General features: G+C 36.6%; 1 protein-coding gene across 1 annotated transcript in view; it reads left to right on the forward strand.

Moving 5' to 3' along the window:
- Positions 1-2,221: 2,221 nt before the first annotated feature.
- Positions 2,222-22,974, forward strand: part of LOC149242870 (chaperone protein dnaJ 10-like) — a 33,711-nt gene continuing 12,958 nt past the window's right edge. Inside the window, exons 1-4 of the mRNA XM_089371054.1 lie at positions 2,222-3,380; positions 5,308-5,354; positions 5,561-5,652; positions 8,446-8,591. Of these exons, the coding sequence (XP_089227180.1) occupies positions 2,222-3,380; positions 5,308-5,354; positions 5,561-5,652; positions 8,446-8,591 (1,444 nt within the window). The remainder of the gene's footprint in view (positions 3,381-5,307; positions 5,355-5,560; positions 5,653-8,445; positions 8,592-22,974) is intronic.

Consider the following 22,974-nt stretch of genomic DNA (forward strand, 5'->3'; position numbering starts at 1 on the left):
TCACAAACCACGATTTGACACAAGATATAAATTGGTAAACCCATTTAGGAAAATAAAAGCTGAAAGGTTAGAGAACCCTACTCCCTTTCTCTAAAAGAAAGAATGGTTGTGAGTACAAAGAAGTAAGGCCTGTAGAGTGAAAAATTCCTCTTTTTGTGCTCTCTCTCTATCCCTCTTGGCTACTATGTTAGTTCATGGATCAGAATGCACTCAAAAAGAATGAAACACCCTTTTCCCTAGTGGCATGATTATAACACAAAAAAGTAGTCTACTAGTGATTTGGTTTCACTCCTTCAAATATTAACTGGAGTTACAACCTTGCCTCTTCTAGAGTCCTATTCATCATGACCATATGTCTAGCCCATTTTACATGAGTAATGGTGCTAACGTGGCATCCTCTTGGATTATGGTAGACAAAATAGGAATGCCAACTTTGTAATTTTTACATACATACTCTGATTGAGATAATTCTTATGTTTTTGGGAAGGTTTTTGGCGTAGAACAGGAAAAAATGTCTTGCACTAAAGTGGTAAATCTTTACCCTAAAAAAGTTCCATTTGATGCCTTTAAATGGTTTAGGAAAATTTTAGATGCTAATTCACCAAATTGGGTCCCATTAGTAAAAATTGTCCCATGAACTTATTCCTCCATGTTTTCAACTTTGAAAACAATGACATGGATAACAAACAATATAGTGATCCAATCTAAATCTCTAATGTAGGCATTCAATTTGAGATGGTGCTAAGGTGGTGATCGCTTTTGATTTAAGTGTACACATAGTTGAGTAAGGGGCCAAATGCACTTGGAGTCACTTCATCAAAGCTCATATAGAGAGAAAGTTCTTGTTGTGATTTGAACAAGTAAGGAGTGGGTGTCAAGGGATGTAGGGTAACCTATATGTCCCTTGGGTCAACGTGAATTTTCTAATCACCTAAAGGATCATAAAGATAATGTATGAATTTATCCTCCAAAAGTTCTCATGTATAGCTACGTAGTAATCAAAAGCCATGAGAAGCCATGAGAACTATAAGGGTTGCAAACTCTAGGTTCTAAAAATACTTGTTTCCTAAATCCCGTCATGATACCATAAACACTTTTTATAGTAATCAACTTTTACATTCATATAATTTTCATTAAAGTGTTAATTTATTCTTATTTAAGTGAAAAATTTAATTTATAAAAAAATACTACCATAAAAAATTTTCATTGCTATTTTCTTAATCATTAATTAATAACAAAATAAATCATCCCTTATTGTAAATGCAAATACAAGACTAAAAATACCCAATATTTATTTGCTAAATTATTCATAACTTTTCATTGTTATTTTCTTAATCGTTAGTTAATAATAAAAATGATCATCCCTTATTGTAAATGAAAATACAAGGCTAAAAATAATCAATATTTATTTGTTAAATTATTCATTTTCTTAAACCTAATAGAATTTAATTATTTTTTAGCTAGTCGCCACCTTTATTGTTTAATTATATCTTAATAAATAGTTAGTTAGTTAGGTAGTCTATTTTCGTTTTCATATAGATTGTTTTATAATCTAATATTTTAACATTCGTAGTTAGTCTATTATCTAGTCAAACTAAAGATTATACTCTAAGTATCAAAAAAATTAACTCTCCTCTCCTCATCGCTATTTAATCTAGCACCATAATCTCACTCTACATCTAGTCCACAAAAATCTAGTATACGGTTATATACCGAAAGATGTTCTAACATTTAAAATTAAAAACATATTAACCGTTTATAATGATATTGTTGATAAAAAAATTCCAAAAGATGTTACCGTGGTCTTATAAGTAAGAAAAATGAAATTATAAGTAATAAAAATGAAAATGTGGAGCCAAAATTCTTTCAAAAACATAACATGCAGCCCCAAAAGTAGTAAAGGGTTCCTAACGTAAAACATAGAGTTAGTACATGTAAATCATCCTAGAATACCAACCGACCTTTGTGTTCTTAATTTCCATCTCCATCAAAATAATATAAATAGATAATTGCGTTTGATATAAACTAACGACTTCCCAGTATTCCCAGCATTCGCCCTTTATTAGTGTTCTGAACAAACAGATCTCCCGAAGGATATCGATTTCCCATCTAATTTCCCACTACAGCCATTGTTAGTGTTCTGAACAAAGTATCTCGCGAAGGATATCGACTTCCCATTTGATTCTGCCGAAAGGCTGGAATCTGCTGCAGACTTTTAAAAATGGTTAAGGAAAACGATTACTACGAATTTTTAGGAGTCAGCTCGATGGCCACTGAAACAGAGATCAAGAAAGCTTATTACATGAAAGCTAGGCAAGTTCATCCTGACAAAAATCCAAATGATCCTCAGGCGGCAGAAAATTTCCAGATATTAGGAGAAGCTTACCAAGTCCTCAGTGATCCAGCACAGCGGGTATCATATGACGCACATGGAAAAGCTGGTGTATCAATCGAAATAATGATGGACCCAGCGGCAGTCTTCGCTGTGCTCTTTGGAAGTGACTTCTTTGAAGACTATGTAGGCCAACTTGCAATGGCTTCAATGCTTGATTTTGAGAAGTTTACTGAAGGTGAGCAGACAGATTCCAAGAAACTACAAGAGAATATGAAGGGTGTCCAAAAGGAAAGAGAAGAAGAACTTGCACAGATTTTGAAAGATCGTCTTAATCAGTATGTACAAGGTGACAAGGTAGGGTTTATAGAACAAGCTAAATCTGAGGTTCAATTGCTGTGTGGTGCAGCTAATGGAAGCAATATGGTGCAGAAAATTGGTTACATGTATGAAAGACAAGCAGCAAAGGAACTTGGAAAGGAGGCCATATATTTGGGTTTCCCATTTATAGCAGAATGGTTGAGAAGCAAAGGGCATTTTATAAAATCTCAATTCACAGCAGCAACAGGTGCTTTTGCGCTACAACGATTGCTAGAAGATATCGAGCAGCAGCCGAGTACAGGAGATATGGAAGCGTTTTTACAGTCCAACAAAGAATTGATTATTAACTCACTCTGGAAAGTCAATGTGCCTGACATTGAAGACACCCTCTCGCATGTGTGCCAGATGGTGTTGCAGGATAAGAGTGCAACGAAAGAAGAACTTGGAGGTCGTGCGAAAGGTTTGAAGACTCTCGGACAGATTTTCCGAACCACGAAAGTACAAAATGAAGATCGAATTCCAGAAAAAGACACTTCTCGTATGCTGGGTAAGAAAGAATGCAAAAATGAAGCAATCTCTCCCGATACATCATCAAGGAATCATGGCAGAAATACTCCTTTCTTCTATGAGGGCTGTGGAACTAGGTCGTGGTTCCGTCAATCAATGGATCCGGTTTTGCGGTTTTGGAACGGTCTTGCAAGAAAAGTTTTTCGAACCAGAACCAGATGTAAGTTACAATAGAATGATTTTAATTTTCGCTATTTGTTAGAGGCAAAGTAGATTGCTGATGCATATAGACGAAGGATTTTATGATTCATAATTTATTGGAAAATTCTCGTAGTCAGTAGCTGTCATTTCATTTCCCAAAAAAGCAACGATGCGATGATTTGAAAGGGAGCATTTGAAATGCCATTACATTTACACTGCGTACAAGTGTTTATAAATTACTCAACTTCAGCTTCTAATCATAAAATCGTAAAAAGTAAGTATCACATCTGAACATATAAATTAAATAAATTAGGTCGTTTAAGCTAATAATTTTTTGAAATGAATGATATTATTAATTCTTTTAAATTAATTATAAAATTTTCACCGAAGAGAAATGAGATTAATTTTTTATGAAATAAATGATATTATTTGTTTTCTTAAATGAATTATAGGGGAGAGTTTATTTAGAGATTGATTTCAGGTTTAGGTTTCTTGATAGAAAGTATATCTATATATATATTAGAAGGTGAGTTTAAATAAGAGTTTTTAACACCAAAATGAGAAGAAGGTGACATTGAGAGCACAATATTTCATTTTAGGGTTTGATTTCAATGTTTCTTTTAAAAACATGGGGGGTTTAAGTCTATTTCTGTGAAGGGTGGCAATCTTAGTCCAAATATGTGGTGATTTTGGAACCATTAGCTTTTAAAATGAGCTAAAGTCACCACTAAAGGTGATCTCCATAGATAGGAGAAAACCTTAAAGAATTTGCATGAAGTTAGTAACTAGCATTTGCACCTAGTGTTGCAAAGGAAACGCCGTAAGGCATAGTGCGTGGAAGAATATTGAAACGTGAATAGGCTTTTGCGGGCTTTTTTGGAAGCAAGGGTCGATGAATTCGAGCTTTAATTTGAGGGAGCGATGCCTAAAACCGCTGAAATGGAATGCAAGCAGGCATAAATATGTATTTAACCTGTTTAGAGACCTTTGTTTGTTGTTGGGAAAAATTGTGGAGTTAAAGGTGAAGATAAATGAATGAATCCATGCGAACGACAACTGGGCATCCATATTGATTTGGAAAGGGCTATTTAAGAAATCATTATTCAAATGGGAAATTAAATTAATATGCGAACAACAACCGGGCAACCATATTGATTTGGAAAGGGCTATTTAAGAAACCATTATTCAAATTGAAAATTAAATTAATATGAAGATATATTGAAAACATGAATTATAATCACTAAAGTCAATTGATTTTGTAAACAAAATATGTTAAAACCCATTGACAATGAAATGGTTGTGAGGACATAAACTATCAAAATGGCATTGATCTCAAAACATCTGTTTTTAAGTTTGAAACGGGAAACACAAATAGTTGTGAGGACATGAACTATCAAAATGGTATTTGATATTGAAACATCCTTTTTAAGCGTGAAATGGAAAATACAAATAGTGTATTGTAACATCCTTTTTAAAGTTTGAAATGGAAAATACAAAGTGTGTTGTAACATTCTTTTTAAAGAGTCAAATGGAAAACACAAAAAGTTGTGAGGAAACAAACAATGAAAACGGTATTTGATCTTGAAACATCCTTTTTCAAGTTTGACATGGAAAATACAAACAGTGAATTGTAACAAAAGATGTTCGAGAAGGAATATAATAGTCTAAAGAACATTGTGCTTGTCATTCCATATTTGAAGTTGTACCAAAATATGGTGGAGGCAGCGAAGCAGCAATGGACCTGCAAAATTTATATTCTGTTAGAATTAGTAATATGTAAATCAGTTGCAGAAATCTATTAGTAATACTCTGCAGGTGAGTTGTGTTAACATGAATCTGGAATGAATGGCAATGAAGTTACCTTTGCTATGGGGATCCATATATTGTCAGTGGAAGATGTATGGTGAATAACGGCATATTGAACACCATTGGAGGTCAATGCACAGCTGGAGATGCTGTTTTTTTTCTTGCCAATCTACTTGTAGTTGTGCAGGTATGTTATTTCTGAGCCCATGTGGCCTGCTGCAAAAGAAAGAAAAGGTTAGAATGAGATGTAAAAACAATATAAAGACATTCTAGGATTTGCTTTTTTACTAATATTGATTAAAGTTTGTTGTTGTTGAAAGATATGAAAAGTATGCTATGAAATAGAATGACTTAAATAAATGGAGGAAACCTTTTGGTGATGTCAAAGTACAGGCTGGAGCAGATTATCTTGAGGCGGCATTGGAGGTCAATGCACAGCTGGAGATACAGTTTTTATGCTTGCCAATCTACATGTATTTGTGCAGGTATGCTATTTCTGAGCCCATGTGGCTTGCTGCAAAATAAAGAAAAGGTTAGACTTAGATGTACAGACAATATAAAGACATTCTAGTATTTGTTTTTTTACTAATATTGATTAAAGTTTGTTGTTGTTGAAAGATATGAAAAGTATGTTATGAAATAGAATGACTTAAATAAATGGAGGAAACCTTTTGGTGATGTCAAAGTACGGGTTGGAGCAGATTATCTGGAGGCGGCATTGAACGGAGAATTTCTTCTGCGTGTTTTCTGCGAGCAATGTTTTTGTTGTCCTTCATTTTACTGTAACGATCGAAACTGAATGCGGGGTTAATCCGGAGATCTTGTAGAGAAGGCACCCTCTAAATAGCTGTGAATGTGAGACCTTGACGTTCTGTTTTTCCAATGTCAATTGTTGCTTTTGGAAGGGTCATACCTTGAGATTTATGTATGGTTAAAGCCCAAGCCATCTTCAGTGGAATTTGTGCACGACCATTTATTTTAACCGCTGGAATAGGCAAGTGAGTGGGGTTTCTTTCATCCCAAGGAGGCCCAATATACTTGGGGAAATCTACGACAACAAATGTTGGAATTTGGGGTGGTGCAGTTGATTCTTTGTAAAAGATGGTTACAATTTTTCCAAGGGAACCATTAGCAAGACCGGCTGAAACCCAAAGGTTGGAAGTCAGCATAACTTTTTCGCCATTGCATAGCAATACAACTCGCTCAAGTTGCTCATCTTCAGAGGAAAGACTGGAATATGTGTTGTCATCTTCAGCAATGGATCGTGCAATAGGAGTGTTTAGAGATTTCATCATTTGCTTATTATGGACCTTTGTTTGAGCATTTGTTGGAAATAGATGCATGGAATTATGGAATGAACATATTTCTTCTTCTGATAAATAGGAATCTGTGCGTGACATGAGTACGTTGTAGTCGTCGATTGTTAGATTTGCATCTCTAATGTTCTGGAGAATGTTCCTGAAAGTAACCTGGGTGATGTCGTCGCCTTGTTGACAAAATATTGTGTCTAATGTGATGACTGTGTTGAAGGTGTTCCACAGTGCGCTTCACTGGCTCGTCCCTGCATATAGAGGTATGTCTTTGACGGGTGGTAGCTGACCGAGATCACCAACCAATATTATGGAACAACCACTGAAAGGAGTGTTCCTTTGGTGGGGAAATGCCTTGCGAAGACGCTCATCAATATGGCTGAGAAGCTTTGGCCCAATGAAGCTCATTTCATCGATTAGTATGTATCTTATATGCCTGAGTTCTTCTTGGAATTTTGCAAGAGCACTACCTTCTAACGGCATAAGATCCTTTATAGGAAGGTGCAAAGCAGAATGGATTGTCGATGCTTGTATGTTGAAGGCAGCAACCCCTGTAGGGGCGAGGAGCATGATCGGTGAAGGTCCCAGGCTTGCAAGGCCTATGAGCATATCTTTGATGCAATTAATAAGGAGGGATTTTCCCGTACCAGCAGTGCCTTGTATTATCATCCTGAGAGCGGGTAAATAATCCTTCTTAGCAAAATGATTAAGAATAATATTTAGAGCTTTTCTTTGCATTGGAGATAATGTAGTAAGGGTCGGCAGGGTATGTTGATGTGTTTGAAGAATGCGGTGGATGGAGCGGCTATTCTCAATGAATTGTATTGCATTATTTTGTATATCCAATGGGATAGTGGTATGATTCCATTTATGGGTGTCATCAAAGCCACGAAGACCAATCATGTCAAGGTCGTTTATGAGAAGCTCATTTGTAGGGTGTAATTGGGAAAGTAATTCCCATTTATTTATTTCCATGGTGTCTGTTGTATTGGCTTCACTCATAGTTGAGGTATCATTTGTGACAGATTCAATATCAGATAGTGTGCGGCGTTGATGCCAAGGATTGTAGAATGGGCGAAATGCTTGCCAATTTGCGATGAATTCTGCAGCAGAACCTCCTATATCTTGTACGATACAACGAAAAGGTTTGTATAGCATAAGTTCAACCCTGCAAAAGTCAGCGTAGCAAGGTTCTGTTGTGGATGGTATGGAGGAGTAACGTGGTATGACCAGAACAATTGCTTTTGTAGGCCTTTGTTTGCATTTGTTTGTTCTGCGACGAGGATCATATGACCAGGATCTTGCCAACTCTATTAGTGATGTGGACTCTAGGGTAGAAGGGCGCTGGATATATGTATCTATGAAGTGCGGGGATGTAGTGGAGGTGGTGTCCGTTTGTGGAAGGCGCATAAGAATTTTTTGGTTTACATTTAAAGAAATGAATGGCCGGCTACATAATGTCAACGGTAATTTTTGCAGCATATGGCAGGTTTCTTGTGCTCTAATGTCACGATCAACAAGGGTTTCTGAAAGAAATTTTCGAAATGCGGATGTTGCTGGGTCAGCAATGGGTGAAGCGAGGACAATTCTACGTAGCATGTCGTGGAAGCTTTTAGATTTTTTTTCTGCTTTGGATGCATATTTGGCGATATATTTTTGTACAGCGTGTATGGAGAGTACTGGTTGGCAGTCAACATTTGCACGCCAAATAGATAGGATGATAGGGTTATGGCTATTGAGTCGATCGTCGTTCCGAGCAGGGGTGTATGTTTTTTGGCCATTGGAATGAATGAATAAGGCCGATTTTGGATGTAATTCCCACGGTGCTTTATAACGACATTGGAGTGAGGATCCAGTTTTTCTTAGGCACGTGCTTTCTGAGCATTTTGTTTGATGTTCAACACAATTGACGAGCTGTTCATAGTCACTGAAAGGATTGGTTCTGAAGATTTGCGGTGTGGACAACAGGCAAGGGTCTTCGGGATTTGTCAAAGCATTTGGTTGGTTTGAATTCGAAGGAGCACGAGGGTTCCAAGCGGAAATATATTTGTTGAAGAACTGCCTTGCAATATCGACCGCTTCTGTGTCTTCCCAATTGAGATTCTCCATATCAGGTGCATTTTCTATCCAAAGGAAACCATGGATGTGTGCAGATCCCCTATGTTGCCATTCATACCTAACAAGTATGCGTTTTTTGTAAGATAATTTTGCAATAGGTAAGGAATGTTGTTTAGAGTTCTTGGAGGAAAAAAAATGTGGTAGAATGCGTACCTGTACCAGTAATCTTTTGTATTCAAGTGTTTCTCCAAGATAATCTCACGAAATGCTGTGAATCTATGGTGCATATATAGTGATGTTAAATGTGGGTTAGAGATAATGTTATCATTTCTCCACTTTTGCTATTTTCCAATATCAGTAGGAAGACATCCGGGCATGACTGCATGAATATCAGGCCATTTTGTATCAGCTGCACTCAATGTGAAGAAGAACGTCAGGCAACCGAGTTGAGATATCATGTCCATCAATTCATTTTTAGCTTTGTGCCAAAATGACCTTGTTCCACGTAAAGAGCTACCGAATCGCATGACGTGCTCTGCCAATTGCTCATCTGGAAACTGTTCTAATCGAATGTTCAGATCTTGAATAGATATTGGAAAGTTATCCATGATGTTTTTTTTCACAAAAATCGACGTTGTTGCTTGACTGCGATGCCGCATCATGAGATTATATATGTAATAACGAAAGCGTGGGTGGCTTCCAAATCTGTTATCGTAGTAACATATGAGATGAAGTGCATATTCATGTAACTGCACAACTTTCATTCTTGGCTGATTTGGCATTGCAGCGCCTGTCGGGAAAAGGGCAGGGAAAACCATAGAGAGTAGACCTTATGTGTTGTATTCATTGACAGGGGATAAACCAATTGTTGGCCACTCAATTGTAGTATCATATTGGTGGTTGTAAGCATGCAAATAATGGCGGATTTCTTGGATTTCTGTATTTGTATTGGGTATGATGGGTACAAACGATGATGTTTGGCCAGCGGAAGGGTCTGTGAAATCTTCGGTGAGCTCATGGGGTGGTTCAAGTGGAAGGCGGACAGTGGTTTCTGTAGTATTGGAATGGTGAAGGGAGGAGGAGACATCGGTGGGGATTGCTGGTAAGGACGCCAGTGCGTTGGAATCAATACGAACATTCTTATAGTATGGGTCATTAGCCAATTTGTATTCCAATGCAGCGAGAACGCGATGTCTACTGACAATGAAATCATAAGCCTTATGGTCATTACTATGACGCGTGACAATTAGGATGTCCAAGTGCTCAACACGTCGTGGCAACATGTTTGCGATTTTTGTTATGTCTTGAGGAAAACAAATTGTGTGGCCACTGTATTTATACTGGCCACCACGTGCATGTGTTACTTGCAGTATAGGATTAACCCTAGCAATGAGCATTTCTTCTATTTGTGAAAGAGACGTAAGGGCAGCTGGTTGAGGGCCAGGGTCCATGTTGTTTGATAATGAGAAGCGACGACCCTTTGTTTCGGAGGCGCATCTGGAGCAGCAATACATGTGGTTGGAATTACAGATATGTATTCCAGGATATGATTCAAGACAAATGGAGCATGGGCATTTAGGTGGAAGTTTATCAAGCTTTGAACAGAAATCTCGATGTGCTTGATCAGTATAAACATTGCTGAAAGCATGTGGAAAGGAGGGGTTAGGGTAATGAGGCATGGATGTATTTGTTTGAGAGGTTTGCTGAGAAGATAAAGAGTCTGATAATTGCAAGGGAGGATTGTTTTCAGGGTGGGCCGTTTCAGACGAGGAAGGTTGGTCACCCTTTTGTTTTTTGTGTTTTTGACATTCTATGATGTTTTTTTTTGCTTGGTAAAGCTCACAGCGCCGTGCATTTATTCGTTCTTTATTTGTTGCATAGTATCTTCGAGCACGTTCATTATTAGAAGAAGAAGCCATTCGCAAAATTTATGGTACCTATAAGCAAGGGAGGGCAAAAGAAGATGTTATTTGGAGACAACAACCATGTTATTGTATGAAAGCGAAAGAACGGTAAAAAATGCAAGCGAAAGAGAAAGAAGGGGAAAAAAATCTAAGTTCTGAACAGTGCCATGTGAATTTTTTTATTCGAGAAATGTTTTTGAAAGAACGTATTAGTATTTTTTCTGCATACATGTAGGTAGTTTCATGTGTAACGCTGATAAAAGGAAAAAAAATGTGATTTTGTCCACTAACATAATGCTAGATACAATGGAGAACAAATATTTATTTCAATGGTATATAAGAAAATTTCATAAGAAGACATGCAACAATATATCTTGTAAAGTTGTATTTATTAAATTGGACAATAGGAATTGCCAAAAAACGAGGAACACATTCTGCAATATTTATCTACAATGTCGAGATGCTCTGACTTTCTCGAAGGATGTTTTTACATTCTGTCGTGAAATGCAGTTTTTCTTCTTTTATGATAACGCATTTCAATCGTGGGACTTCTTTAAAAGTTTTTGTCTTCACTGATAGTGTGAAGATATGATCTGTCCATAGAGCTCTAGAGACAATTTCCTTGATTAGTTCTGGATCTGAAGATAATAGATAGAAGTCTTTGGCACTATTTCCAAGAATTGTAGAGCCCGCGTCTTCGAAAGCAACAGTTGAAGCCAATTCACCAATATGATCTTGTATGTCGATTTTCAATAGGTATCTATAATCACAATCACTTACTTCAGCGTTGCATTTTGGACAGAACCACACCCCTGTATTTTGTGGAATAAGTTTTTTCATGCATTTTTTCCCACCAACAATCGACGGGCAAGAAATGTAGTAAAAACTATCCATACCAATTTTTGTTATTGTGCCCTTTAATTGGAAAAATGTTGGTTTCTCTAAGGAATCCATACTGTAAATGTCAGCAATTGTTATTTTTTCTTGTTGCTGGCAAAAAAGAGAGCTTGTTGTCAAAGATGTAGAAGCAGCAATCGAGCCTTCTTTTTTAAACCACGACTTTAGCGCATGGGCCTCTTCAATGTCAGGATCTACAAGAACAATGGATCTCGTTGTAGTGCCGATATTTTTTCCATTAAATTCCCCAACACGGGCAGATTTGATTGCAATGATGGGGTTATTTCCTGTAGCACATAGGTAGGAGATTTCCTGTGAAACGACATGAAAATTATCTCCCCAAAAGATTGCATCTATGCTATACCCTGACATGTCTCGAAGCTGTATTGTTTGTTTATTGACTTCAAAGCCATCTTTTCTACGTATAGTGCATACACTGGAAATGTTTGTGACAACACCAAGAATATCAACAATGGAGTTGACGTTTGTTGTTCTGATATCATCAATTGATTTTATACTTAATCACACTGTTGGATTATGTTTTTTTTCACTGACAACATGTTCTATGGTAGATGTTGCATTCAACAAAATTTCCCAGTCATTGTTCAAGTGGTTGTATTGCTTGTTAGCCATTTTCACATTCCCTTTAGAAACATTGTAGACATTTCCATTTTGGATTTTGTCGAAAAAATAATCTGCGACATTGTTGAAACATGTAATATGTATTTCTCCACCCTCTGTATCGAACATGTCAAAACCAAACACTTTACCGGGTCCGTATTGATTCTGAAACTGTCGAAGAGCTGTTTTCCTTTGGACGTATCCTTTTATGCACCAATTTGAGTGGTAAGGGTTCAACGATTTGATGGGAATTTGAACCGGTTGAACGGACGGGGTTGGAGTAGTTGGAAGAGGGCAGTGCCTTTTTGATGGAGGATGTGGATCCGATGAGGATGGAGAGTTTTCATCAGATGTGATGGGGACACTCATAGTTTTTGGATTGCCAATTAAGGGTGCATATGAAACAGATATTTCAAAGTCTATTAGCTTTATAGACCTACACGACAAATGAGAGTCAAAGGAATAACTGTAAAGAGCGGTTGTGTTATAAGTAAAAAAATGTTAAATTTGAAATAAGAAACTTATAACAAACTTACATTGAAGGACCAATCGCTGAGGTAGTCCAACTTTTAACATTTATAATAGAACCATTTTGTAGCAAGCCTGTTGCTACGAGATCATTGAAATCTTTTGGAAGCATGATGTGTTTCTTATGTGTTCCGTCTGAAATTGCAGTACTATATCGTGGAGTTGAATTTGGCGTTGATTGTATTGGCTCAAGTTCAGAAATTTGTAGGTATGGTTGAATATGAGTTGATCCAGATAACATTGAGGAAATTGCATTTTCAGTGAGGTTTGATGTCATTTTCTGGTACAAAACAAAACACAAAAATGTTGAAAGAAGCATGTTCAGTTTTTTTCTAAATGAGTGGGCATCTAAGCTTGTAAACATAATGAAGAAAAATATTTATTACAACAACTTTTATACGTTCATTTTTTTAAAGCATACTTCCACGAAGCGCAGAGGAAGGAGAGGGAGAAACAAATGAAATAGAATGTTTGGGGGTAACTCTAGTGTCATCTGGTTGCTGATTTGATTGCCCAAAAACCATGGTGTTTTGAACGACAGAGGTCGAGAAAAGCCATACCAGCAGGCGAAGTGTAAGCCCTGGAAGGGACAATGGAGCCATATGAGGTAGACCAACATCTCCGCAAGACGAAAAGGGAGTAGGATTCCCCCAAGGGGAAATCCTTGATTGGTGGACTCCATTTTGTCAAATTGAGACCAACGAGGGAGCAGTGATGTTATTCCGATTTGAATAAATTGTATGACATTTTGACACAACTTGCTTATTCAATTTTTAAAAGACTAGAAAAAGCTAAAGACGATTCTAGTCGCCTTCGATTTGGGCAACTCTAGTATCATCTGGTTTCTGAGTTGATTGCTCAAGAAGCAGGGTGTTTTGAATGGCAGAGGTCGAGAAAAAGCATATTGGCAGGCCAATTGCAAGCCCTGGAAGGGTCAATGTAGCCATATGAGGTGCACCAACATCTCCCCTAGAGGAAAAGGGAGCAGGATTCCTCCATGGGGAAATCCTTGATTGGTGGACTCCATTTTCCTACCCTAAGACCAACGAGGGAACAATGAGGTTATTCCCATTTAAATAAATTTTATGACACTTTGACACAATTTGCTTTTTCATTTTTTAAGAGTCGAGAAAAAGCTAAAGATGACTCTAGTCGCCTTCGATTTTTAACGAGCCTGAAGTGACAAGTGCTCAGTATCATCTGGTTGCTGAGTTGATTGTCCAAGAATCATGGTGCTTTGAACGGCAGAGGTCGAGAAAAAGCATATTGGCAGGCCAATTGCAAGCTCTGGAAGGGTAAATGTAGCCATATGAGGTGCACCAACATCTCCCCTAGAGGAAAAGGGAGCAGGATTCCTCCATGGGGAAATCCTTGATTGGTGGACTCCATTTTCATACCCTAAGACCAACGAGGGAACAGTGAGGTTATTCCGATGTAAATAAATTTTATGACACTTTGACACAATTTGCTTTTTCATTTTTTAAGAGTCGAGAAAAATCTAAAGATGACTCTAGTCGCCTTCGATTTTTAACAAGCCTGAAGTGACAAGTGCTCATATGGTCCAGGTTATTTCTATTTAAATAAATTTTATGACACTTTGACACAATTTGCTTTTTCATTTTTTAAGAGTCGAGAAAAAGCTAAAGATGACTCTAGTCGCCTTCGATTTTTAACGAGCTTGAAGTGACAAGTGCTCAGATGGTCCTTTTCTTTTAAGGAGTCCGAAAAGGAACGAAAGTGACTAGTCTGGATATCTATACAGGGGGATTACCAAACCAATCGCAAAACTGCAGAATACTTTTTATGGTACGGCAGTCAATCTTCCTAAATGCTGTGTTCAGTGCATTGCGATCGATAGGGCAGCAGACACGGCTTACTAAGGATAAAGGATATAGCCTACTGTGGTCTCCCAATTTATACTCGACGGCACGTGGGAGCACAAGTCCGTACTGTCACTTGTCATTTCAAAGAGGAGGAATCACCCAACCTACGATGAAAGTGATAGTTACCAGGCTTTACGACGCCGGAACACGTCTCTAGCCTAGACTTCTAAATGGTGTGCGTTAGGTTCCAAAGCGTTTTTATGTTTATTGAAATGTATTTTACAGTTGATCTTTCTTAAGAAGTTTGCCTTTAAGGTTGATAACGTGATGTACATAAACAATCCCTAAACATGCAATCTAACATGATAAACAATCGTTTACTTTCTTTTCTGCAGTGAAAATCCTAGCTACTAAGGAAAGAGAAGCAAAACTGTTTGAACATAGCGCAGAGAGCACACGCAAAGTCCTAAATCAATCTCCGCATGCATTCTAAATGTAAATGTACATGCATGTATTTTTTTTCCGCTTTCTTAATGTGTGGATGACAAAAAAAATGCCAAGTGGAATACAATATCAATACAGGGATATGACTAGTCCAGAATTAGAACAGACATAAGCAAAGGTATTGAAGTTTGTAACTAAATCATTTCAATTAGAAAATAATTTTGAATCAAATCTATAAGACTCAGTAGTTGCTTAGTGGCCAATGTACAATTGATGGAAAAGGATTTTCTATCATGGTCCATGGATGAAATAGAAATGAAGAAAAATTCGGAAAGGAGATTAAGGTTGTTACCGGAGACGAAGAAACATAGGAAACGTCCAGAAAATGTCCTTCAATGCTGAAAGTTGAATGGCCCAGTGAGAAAATACGGTAGGAAAAGGCAAAGTATCTATATTTAATATTACTGTGTGAGTAACCAACATAAGCTGGACAGTGCTATGCAAATTAATAGTCTTTGCGGAAAGAAAACCCAACATAATCCACACAAAGGAATAAAGTTTAAATTATCAAGAAATCATATATATAACTGAAACATTTCAATTGGGAAATAATTTTGAATGAAATTTATAAGACTCTATAGTTACTCAGTGGCTAATGTACAATTGATGGAAGAGGATTTTGTATCATGGTCCATGGATGAAATAGAAATGAAGAAAAAAATCGGAAAGGAGATGAAGGTTGTTACCGTAGGTGAAGCAATACAGAAAACGCCTAGAAATGTCCCTCAATGCTGAAAGTTGAATTGCCTAGTGACAAAATAGAGTAGGCCAAGGCAAAGTATCTGTATTTAACATTGTTGTGTGAGTAACCAACATAAGCTGCACAGTGCTATGTAAAATAATAGTATACAAATAAAAATGTATACCATAATACCCACTTACTATTAAGCATTCTCTCCAAAGGAACTTGAACAATATGATAAAAGGTTCGTCTTTTAATTCTATAATATACATAATGTTAAACACATGAAAAACACTTTCTTCTTTCAAGTAAGACTCTATAGTTTCTCAGAGGCTAATGTACAATTGATGGAAGATGCTTTTCTATCATGGTCCATGGATGAAATAGAAATGAAGCAAAAACTCGGAAAGGAGATTAAGGTTGTTACCAGAGATGAAGTAATACAGAGAACGTCCAGAAATGTCCTTCATCGCTGAAAGTCGAACAACAACAACAAATTAGTTAATATCATATTTAGCTTGCAACTGCTTGACACATAGTAAAAAATGGATATTGTCAGATAAAGGTAGGGAGAAACAACTGCAAATTCAATAACAGAACAAAGATTAAACTACATGCAGGATGATCCGAGAACAAGTAGTAAAGAAAAAATTACCACCACTTTCTCCAACGTGCGTAGATATCGAATTCAGCTGTGCCCTGTTCTCATAAAGGCACTTAAGAGCTTGCCTCGATCTTACAAGTTCTTTTGCCAAATTCTGCCCAGGAAAATATTGACTCATTAAAGATAAAAGCAAAGCCTGTATAATGATATTTCTACTTTAAAAGAACAAACATTTTTCCTAATAAGAAACCTGGGAAAAGAAGATCTGAAATAAAAGCAACCCTCAGCACAAAAATTTCATCAATACAATAGGAACCAAATCCTAGTTCATCACATAGCAGAATTCAACTTGCTTAGACACATCTGCTGTTAGTTCTTTAGAAAGAAGTTTGTTTGCTGCCCTTGCTCCCCTGTGGACTTAGGACACACACCACTAAGGAACAAAATTTGTTTCCATTTGAAAGGAATTTTGATTTTGATTTTGAGCTAGCAAAGCTCATGGCTCAAGCCTCATATGCAATTCCATGCTCATTAGGCAAGCCATATTCTCACCGTACCTTAGGAGGTCCACACAAAGATATCTTCATGCTTATAATTGTTCCACAAGGGAGAAAGCTCTTCAATCCTCTAAGAGGGCGAGTGATTACTCCACTAATGCCATGAAAATTTATTTTCACCAATAATTCTTAACAATAACGTGCATAGTACAGCATAATACATTTCTCCTTCTGGAAAGTGCAGAGACTTGAATCTTAGAAACATGTAAATATTACCAAAACAAGAATAAGGGGAAGACAAATGATAAAAAAATCTGAAGACTAATATATCTCCTTCTAGGCAAATATCTAGTTATTAGAGGCATACCTCATATGACATGTCAATAGTGCCTTGGTTACTATATGATTAAATGTAAATGAAAAAACTCTGAACGTGTTAGATGCTTAAATTTAGAGAAATTTTTCAATGTCTTTTGATGTTACATTCATAATTTAAAGTGATTACACAAAACTTTTGGCAATTTACTTTGAGGAGAAATGAACGAAAATTTTTGTTTATGGATAGAACAACACATGATTACAAGAAGATCACAAAGAAGCAGAGATCATTAAATCTGAAGCCCTGCAAACAATACACAACTATCTGCGTATTACATGAATGCCAGAAAATATCGTGTTGTAACAACTTTAGAGTCCACTCCCCTAAACAGAGGCAAATACACAAGATATAGCAACATGTCATTACATAAGAACTGTTAAGAGCAACTTGGCTATATGTGAGAACTACCAACAAAATGGAAAGTGTTGGAATTAATCCAGGGAGCTGGTAAGATCATGATTCAGATTTGTGCGAGGTGAATCAGGTGGACAGGCTGGAACGAACAAACAAAAAAGACCACTATTGACATTGTCTGGAATTTCATTCTCTCGAGTCTCAATAACACTGGATGGATCTTTCAGTTCTTGGAGACCTAGCATCCCAGTTGGCAAGTTGTAAAAGTATGGTTGAGGATATTTATTTCGGATTAACTACATACAACTAAGAGGCAACTATATTTCTACAATATGTATGCTTTGGGTTGATTATTGTGGTTTGGCAATTATGTAGGAAGGAAAATGGACTATCTATTTGTTATTTCTTTTGAGATGCTTGTAACTATTACTTATATTGAACGGAAAATATAATGTTCTTTTTGTCTCCTAAAATGTGCTTGGGTGTATGAATTGGTCACTCCATATTAACTTACAGAATTTCAATTCTCATTCTTGGTTGTTTGAATTGGTTACATGTATATTAACTTACAACAATTTGGCTGGGAATATTCCTATCACACAGACATTGATATTGTCAAGTCTGTACATTTTATCTGATGGGAGGACGGACTTCTATATGGGTGTCTGAAGGAACTACATAAGATACTACCATTCCTCCTACATGCTGCAATGCATAGTGTATATCAGGTATACATACACAAGTTTCAGTTCTTTATTGTCCATAGCGTAAAGCAATTACAGTTATATCAACTCGTAGTTATTCATACTGGAAACGATGGCAGCACATAAATGATACAACCCTGGCTCCACTAAAATAGTAACTTGATAATATATATAAGCTCTATCAGACATAGTAATGACAGCTCAATAGCAATAGTGTATTTATGCAAGGAACCCAATAGAAGATAAGGTTGTATTTCGTTACATGGGAAATATATATATATGCACATCAAAGCCTGATTGAATAACCTGAGAGCATAGTTCAAAACACCAAGTTGAAGCCTAGATTTATATTTAATGTTGCACAAATTTGGCAGAAAGCATAGGATAAACCACTGACAAAGTTAACAAAGGCGGATTGAATAACCTGAGAGCATAGTTCAAAACACCAAGTTGAAGCCTAGATTTATATTTAATGTTGCACAAATTTGGCAGAAAGCATAGGATAAACCACTCACAAAGTTAACAAAGCCTGATTGAATAACCTGAGAGCATAGTTCAAAACACCAAGTTGAAGGCTAGATTTATATTTAATGTTGCACAAATTTGGCAGAAAGCATAGGATAAACCACTAACAAAGTTAAAAAATCCTGATTGAATAACCTGAGAGCATAGTTCAAAACACCAAGCATAGGATAAACCACTGACAAAGTTAACAAAGCCTGATTGAAGCAGACTTGGAGATGGTAGTATGGTGCCAACAGAAATCATGAAATTGTTAATGCTATTTGATTCAACCTAAGAGTGATGTGCTATCAAACTCCTCCAGCTGAAGTGCATGCTTGAAGACGTCAATTCACAAGTTTTACATGCAATAGTAGAAAATAACCATATGCATAGCCTAGCCATTGAATACAATTCAATGTAACAATGATGTGCTATCAAACTCCAGCTGAAATGAGTGCTTGAAGATGTCAATTCACATATTTTACATGCAAAAGCAAAAAATAACCATATGCATAGTGTAGCCACTGAAAAGAGAATGCAAAATAAAACACAATATATAAGCAACCCGGTTTTTCTCGCTACTTTAAAATGCGGCTGGGATGGGTTTTCCACAACTACAAATACGCCAATAGATTGGGATTTATGCATTGTTATCAGTGATAATGAAGTGAAGTGAATATCATTCACAGAAAATCGGCAGCAATTAGAATAGTACTCTGTTCTCGACATTCAAGCACACAGAATAGTACTCTGTTCAAATTGACCGGATAGAGAGTTCATAATAGTACTCTGTTCAAATTGACCGGATAGAGAGTTCAAATTGTTAATGCTATTTGATTCAACCTAAGAGTGATGTGCTATTCAGCCCTCTCAGATGGTGCTCTCAGTTCCTTCTTCCCTTTGCATTGACTCTTACCTCAGGTTTCATCCTCAGCTCATGCAAGCTTATTTCCTGTAGCTAGTCAGCTGTAAATGCTACCATAATTATGACTTCTTGGCAGAAAAATAATCGATTGATTCCTTCTACCTTGTCTGGCATTACGCCTCTGGTTCTCATATGTGCCATTCAGTACAAGCTCATTCTCAAAAGAAAAGTTATGAAGATGCTGCACAAGGATATAAACGATTCCAGAGCTTTGAGCAGATGTGTTTAGGAGCTTAGAATGAAGGGTCTAAGCTTTGATCTGTCGAAAGAGCCTCATATTACCAAGAAGATGAAAAGCTCTAGTGTGGAGAACAAATTCAGCCCTCCCAGATGGTGCTCTCATTTTCAGTTCTTTATATAGGAAGGAAAATGGGTTGATTATTATGGTTTGGCAATTATGTAGGAAGGAAAATGGGTTGTCTATTTGTTATTTCATTTGAGATGCTTGTAACTATTACTTATATTGAACGGATAATTTAATGTTCTTTTTGTCTCCTAAAATGTGCTTGGTTGTATGAATTGGTCACTCCATATTAACTTACAGAATTTCAACTCTCATTCTTGGTTGTTTGAATAGGTTACATGCATATTAACTTACAACAATTTGTCTGGGAATATTCCTATCACACAGACATTGATATTGTCAAGTCTGTACATTTTATCCGATGGGAGGACGGACTTCTATATGGGTGTCTGAAGGAACTACATAAGATACTACCATTCCTCCTACATGTTGCAATGCATAGTGTATATCAGGTATACATAAGTTTCAGTTCTTTATTGTCCATAGAGTAAAGCAATTACAGTTATATCAACTCGTAGTTATTCATAATGGAAACGATGGCAGCACATCAATGATACAACCCTGGCTTCACTAAAATATTAACTTGACAATATATATAACCCTAAAAGGTCCTATGTAAGTAGAACTTCAGTTCCTGAAAGGTTTTATATAAGTAGAGCTTCAATCATATAAGCTTAGCCCTTAGTAGAGCTCTGGTCCTATAAGGCCAGCCTGCTAAGTCATGTCCCAAAAAGACCTTACCAAGTCTTAGTAGCACATCAATGATACAACCATAGCTTCACTAAAATACTAACTTGACAATATATATAAGCTCTATCAGACATAGTAATGACAGCTCAATAGAAATAGTGTATTTATGCAAGGAACCCAACACATTCTTGAAATCAGAAATATCAACTCAACCATATTTCAACACTTGAACTATAACTTATAGCTTAAATATTTGGAATAATGGATCATGAGACTCCATAAAACATGCTTTATTTAATTGCCAATTATTTTCATTAGTATCCTTCAGGCTTATAAAAAGTATGTTATTGTTTTCAGATCTGAAAACACCTCCCAGGCATTGTTTCTGATAGGGGAAGAAATTTACAACCAGACATTTTTAAGTTCCTTAAGAAAAATACTTGAGGAGCTGCATCACAAAGCACAAACTTCCTTAGACTCTCCTGTCAGGTCTGACCTATAGTTTTTCGAGCAATTATCACCAAGGACTTGCATCCTACTAAGTCCTTGGTGATAATTGACCTTACCAGGTCTTACATTAGCACGGAAAAGAGTTATTCCTAAATGGTCTGAGCTAGAATGTTCGATTGAGAACAAGTTGATGTATCCAACTCTGGTATAACTTGATTGACATAAAAAATGTAAGAGGGTAGTCCAGACTCCAAGCTGATAATAGAACCTATGTGAATCGCTTGATGCTAGCCATGGACCGAACTCTACTCGAAGATATCTCTGGCTAAGGAACTATAACTTTTTTTGTTTATATTAACCGATACTGAGGTTCTAACATCAAATAAAATCATTCTGATTATTTCATATTTGGTTCATTGATTACGAATGTGGCCCATCAATTGTTCACAGGAAATGCTTTTATCTGATGGCAGGACGAACTTCTATATGGGTGTCTGAAGGAACTACATAAGATACTACCATTCCTCCTACATGCTGCAATGCATAGTGTATAGCAGGTAAACATACACAAGTTTCAGTTCTTTATATAGGAAGGAAAATGGGTTGATTATTATGGTTTGGCAATTATGTAGGAAGGAAAATTGGTTGTCTATTTGTTATTTCTTTTGAGATGCTTGTAACTATTACTTATATTGAACGGATAATATAATGTTCTTTTTGTCTCCTAAAATGTGCTTGGTTGTATGAATTGGTCACTCCATATTAACTTACAGAATTTCAATTCTCATTCTTGGTTGTTTGAATTGGTTACATGCATATTAACTTACAACAATTTGTCTGGGAATATTCCTATCACACAGACATTGATATTGTCAAGTCTGTACATTTTATCTGATGGGAGGACGGACTTCTATATGGGTGTCTGAAGGAACTACATAAGATACTACCATTCCTCCTACATGTTGCAACGCATAGTGTATATCAGGTATACATACACAAGTTTCAGTTCTTTATTGTCCATAGCGTAAAGCAATTACAGTTATATCAACTCGTAGTTATTCATAATGGAAACGATGGCAGCACATCAATGATACAACCCTGGCTTCACTAAAATATTAACTTGACAATATATATAACCCTGAAAGGTCCTACGTAAGTAGAACTTCAGGTCCTGAAAGGTTTTATATAAGTAGAGCTTCATTAATATAAGCTTAGCCCTTAGTAGAGCTCTGGTCCTAAAAGGCCAGCCTGCTAAGTCATGTCCCAAAAATACCTTACCAGGTCTTAGTAGCACATTGGTTACATGCATATTAACTTACAACAATTTTTCTGGGAATATTCCTATCACACAGACATTGATATTGTCAAGTCTGTACATTTTATCTGATGGGAGGGCGGACTTCTATATGGGTGTCTGAAGGAACTACATAAGATACTACCATTCCTCCTACATGCTGCAATGCATAGTGTATATCAGGTATACATACACAAGTTTCAGTTCTTTATTGTCCATAGTGTAAAGAAATTACAGTTATATAAACTCATATTTATTCATAATGGAAACAATGGCAGCACATCAATGATACAACCCTAGCTTCACTAAAATATTAACTTGACAATATATATAACCCTAAAAGGTCCCATGTAAGTAGAAATTCAGGTCCTGAAAGGTTTTATATAAGTAGAGCTTCAATCATATAAGCTTAGCCCTTAGTAGAGCTCTGGTCCTAAAAGGCCAGCCTGCTAAGTCATGTCCCAAAAAGACCTTACCAGGTCTTAGTAGCACATCAATGATACAACCATGGCTTCACTAAAATACTAACTTGACAATATATATAAACTCTATCAGACATAGTAATGACAGCTCAATAGCAATAGTGTATTTATGCAAGGAACCCAACACATTCTTGAAATCAGAAATATCAACTCAACCATATTTCAACACTTGAACTATAACCTATAGCTTAAATATTTGGAATAATGGATCATCAGACTCCAGAAAATAGGCTTTATTTAATTGCCAATTATTTTCATTAGTATCCTTCATGCTTATAAAAAGTAAGTTATTG

This window comes from Pinus tabuliformis, chromosome 8 (assembly GCF_031772625.1).
Source record: "Pinus tabuliformis cultivar Carrire ecotype Pingquan chromosome 8, CPIR1, whole genome shotgun sequence".
NCBI classification, from domain to species: Eukaryota; Viridiplantae; Streptophyta; class Pinopsida; order Pinales; family Pinaceae; genus Pinus; species Pinus tabuliformis.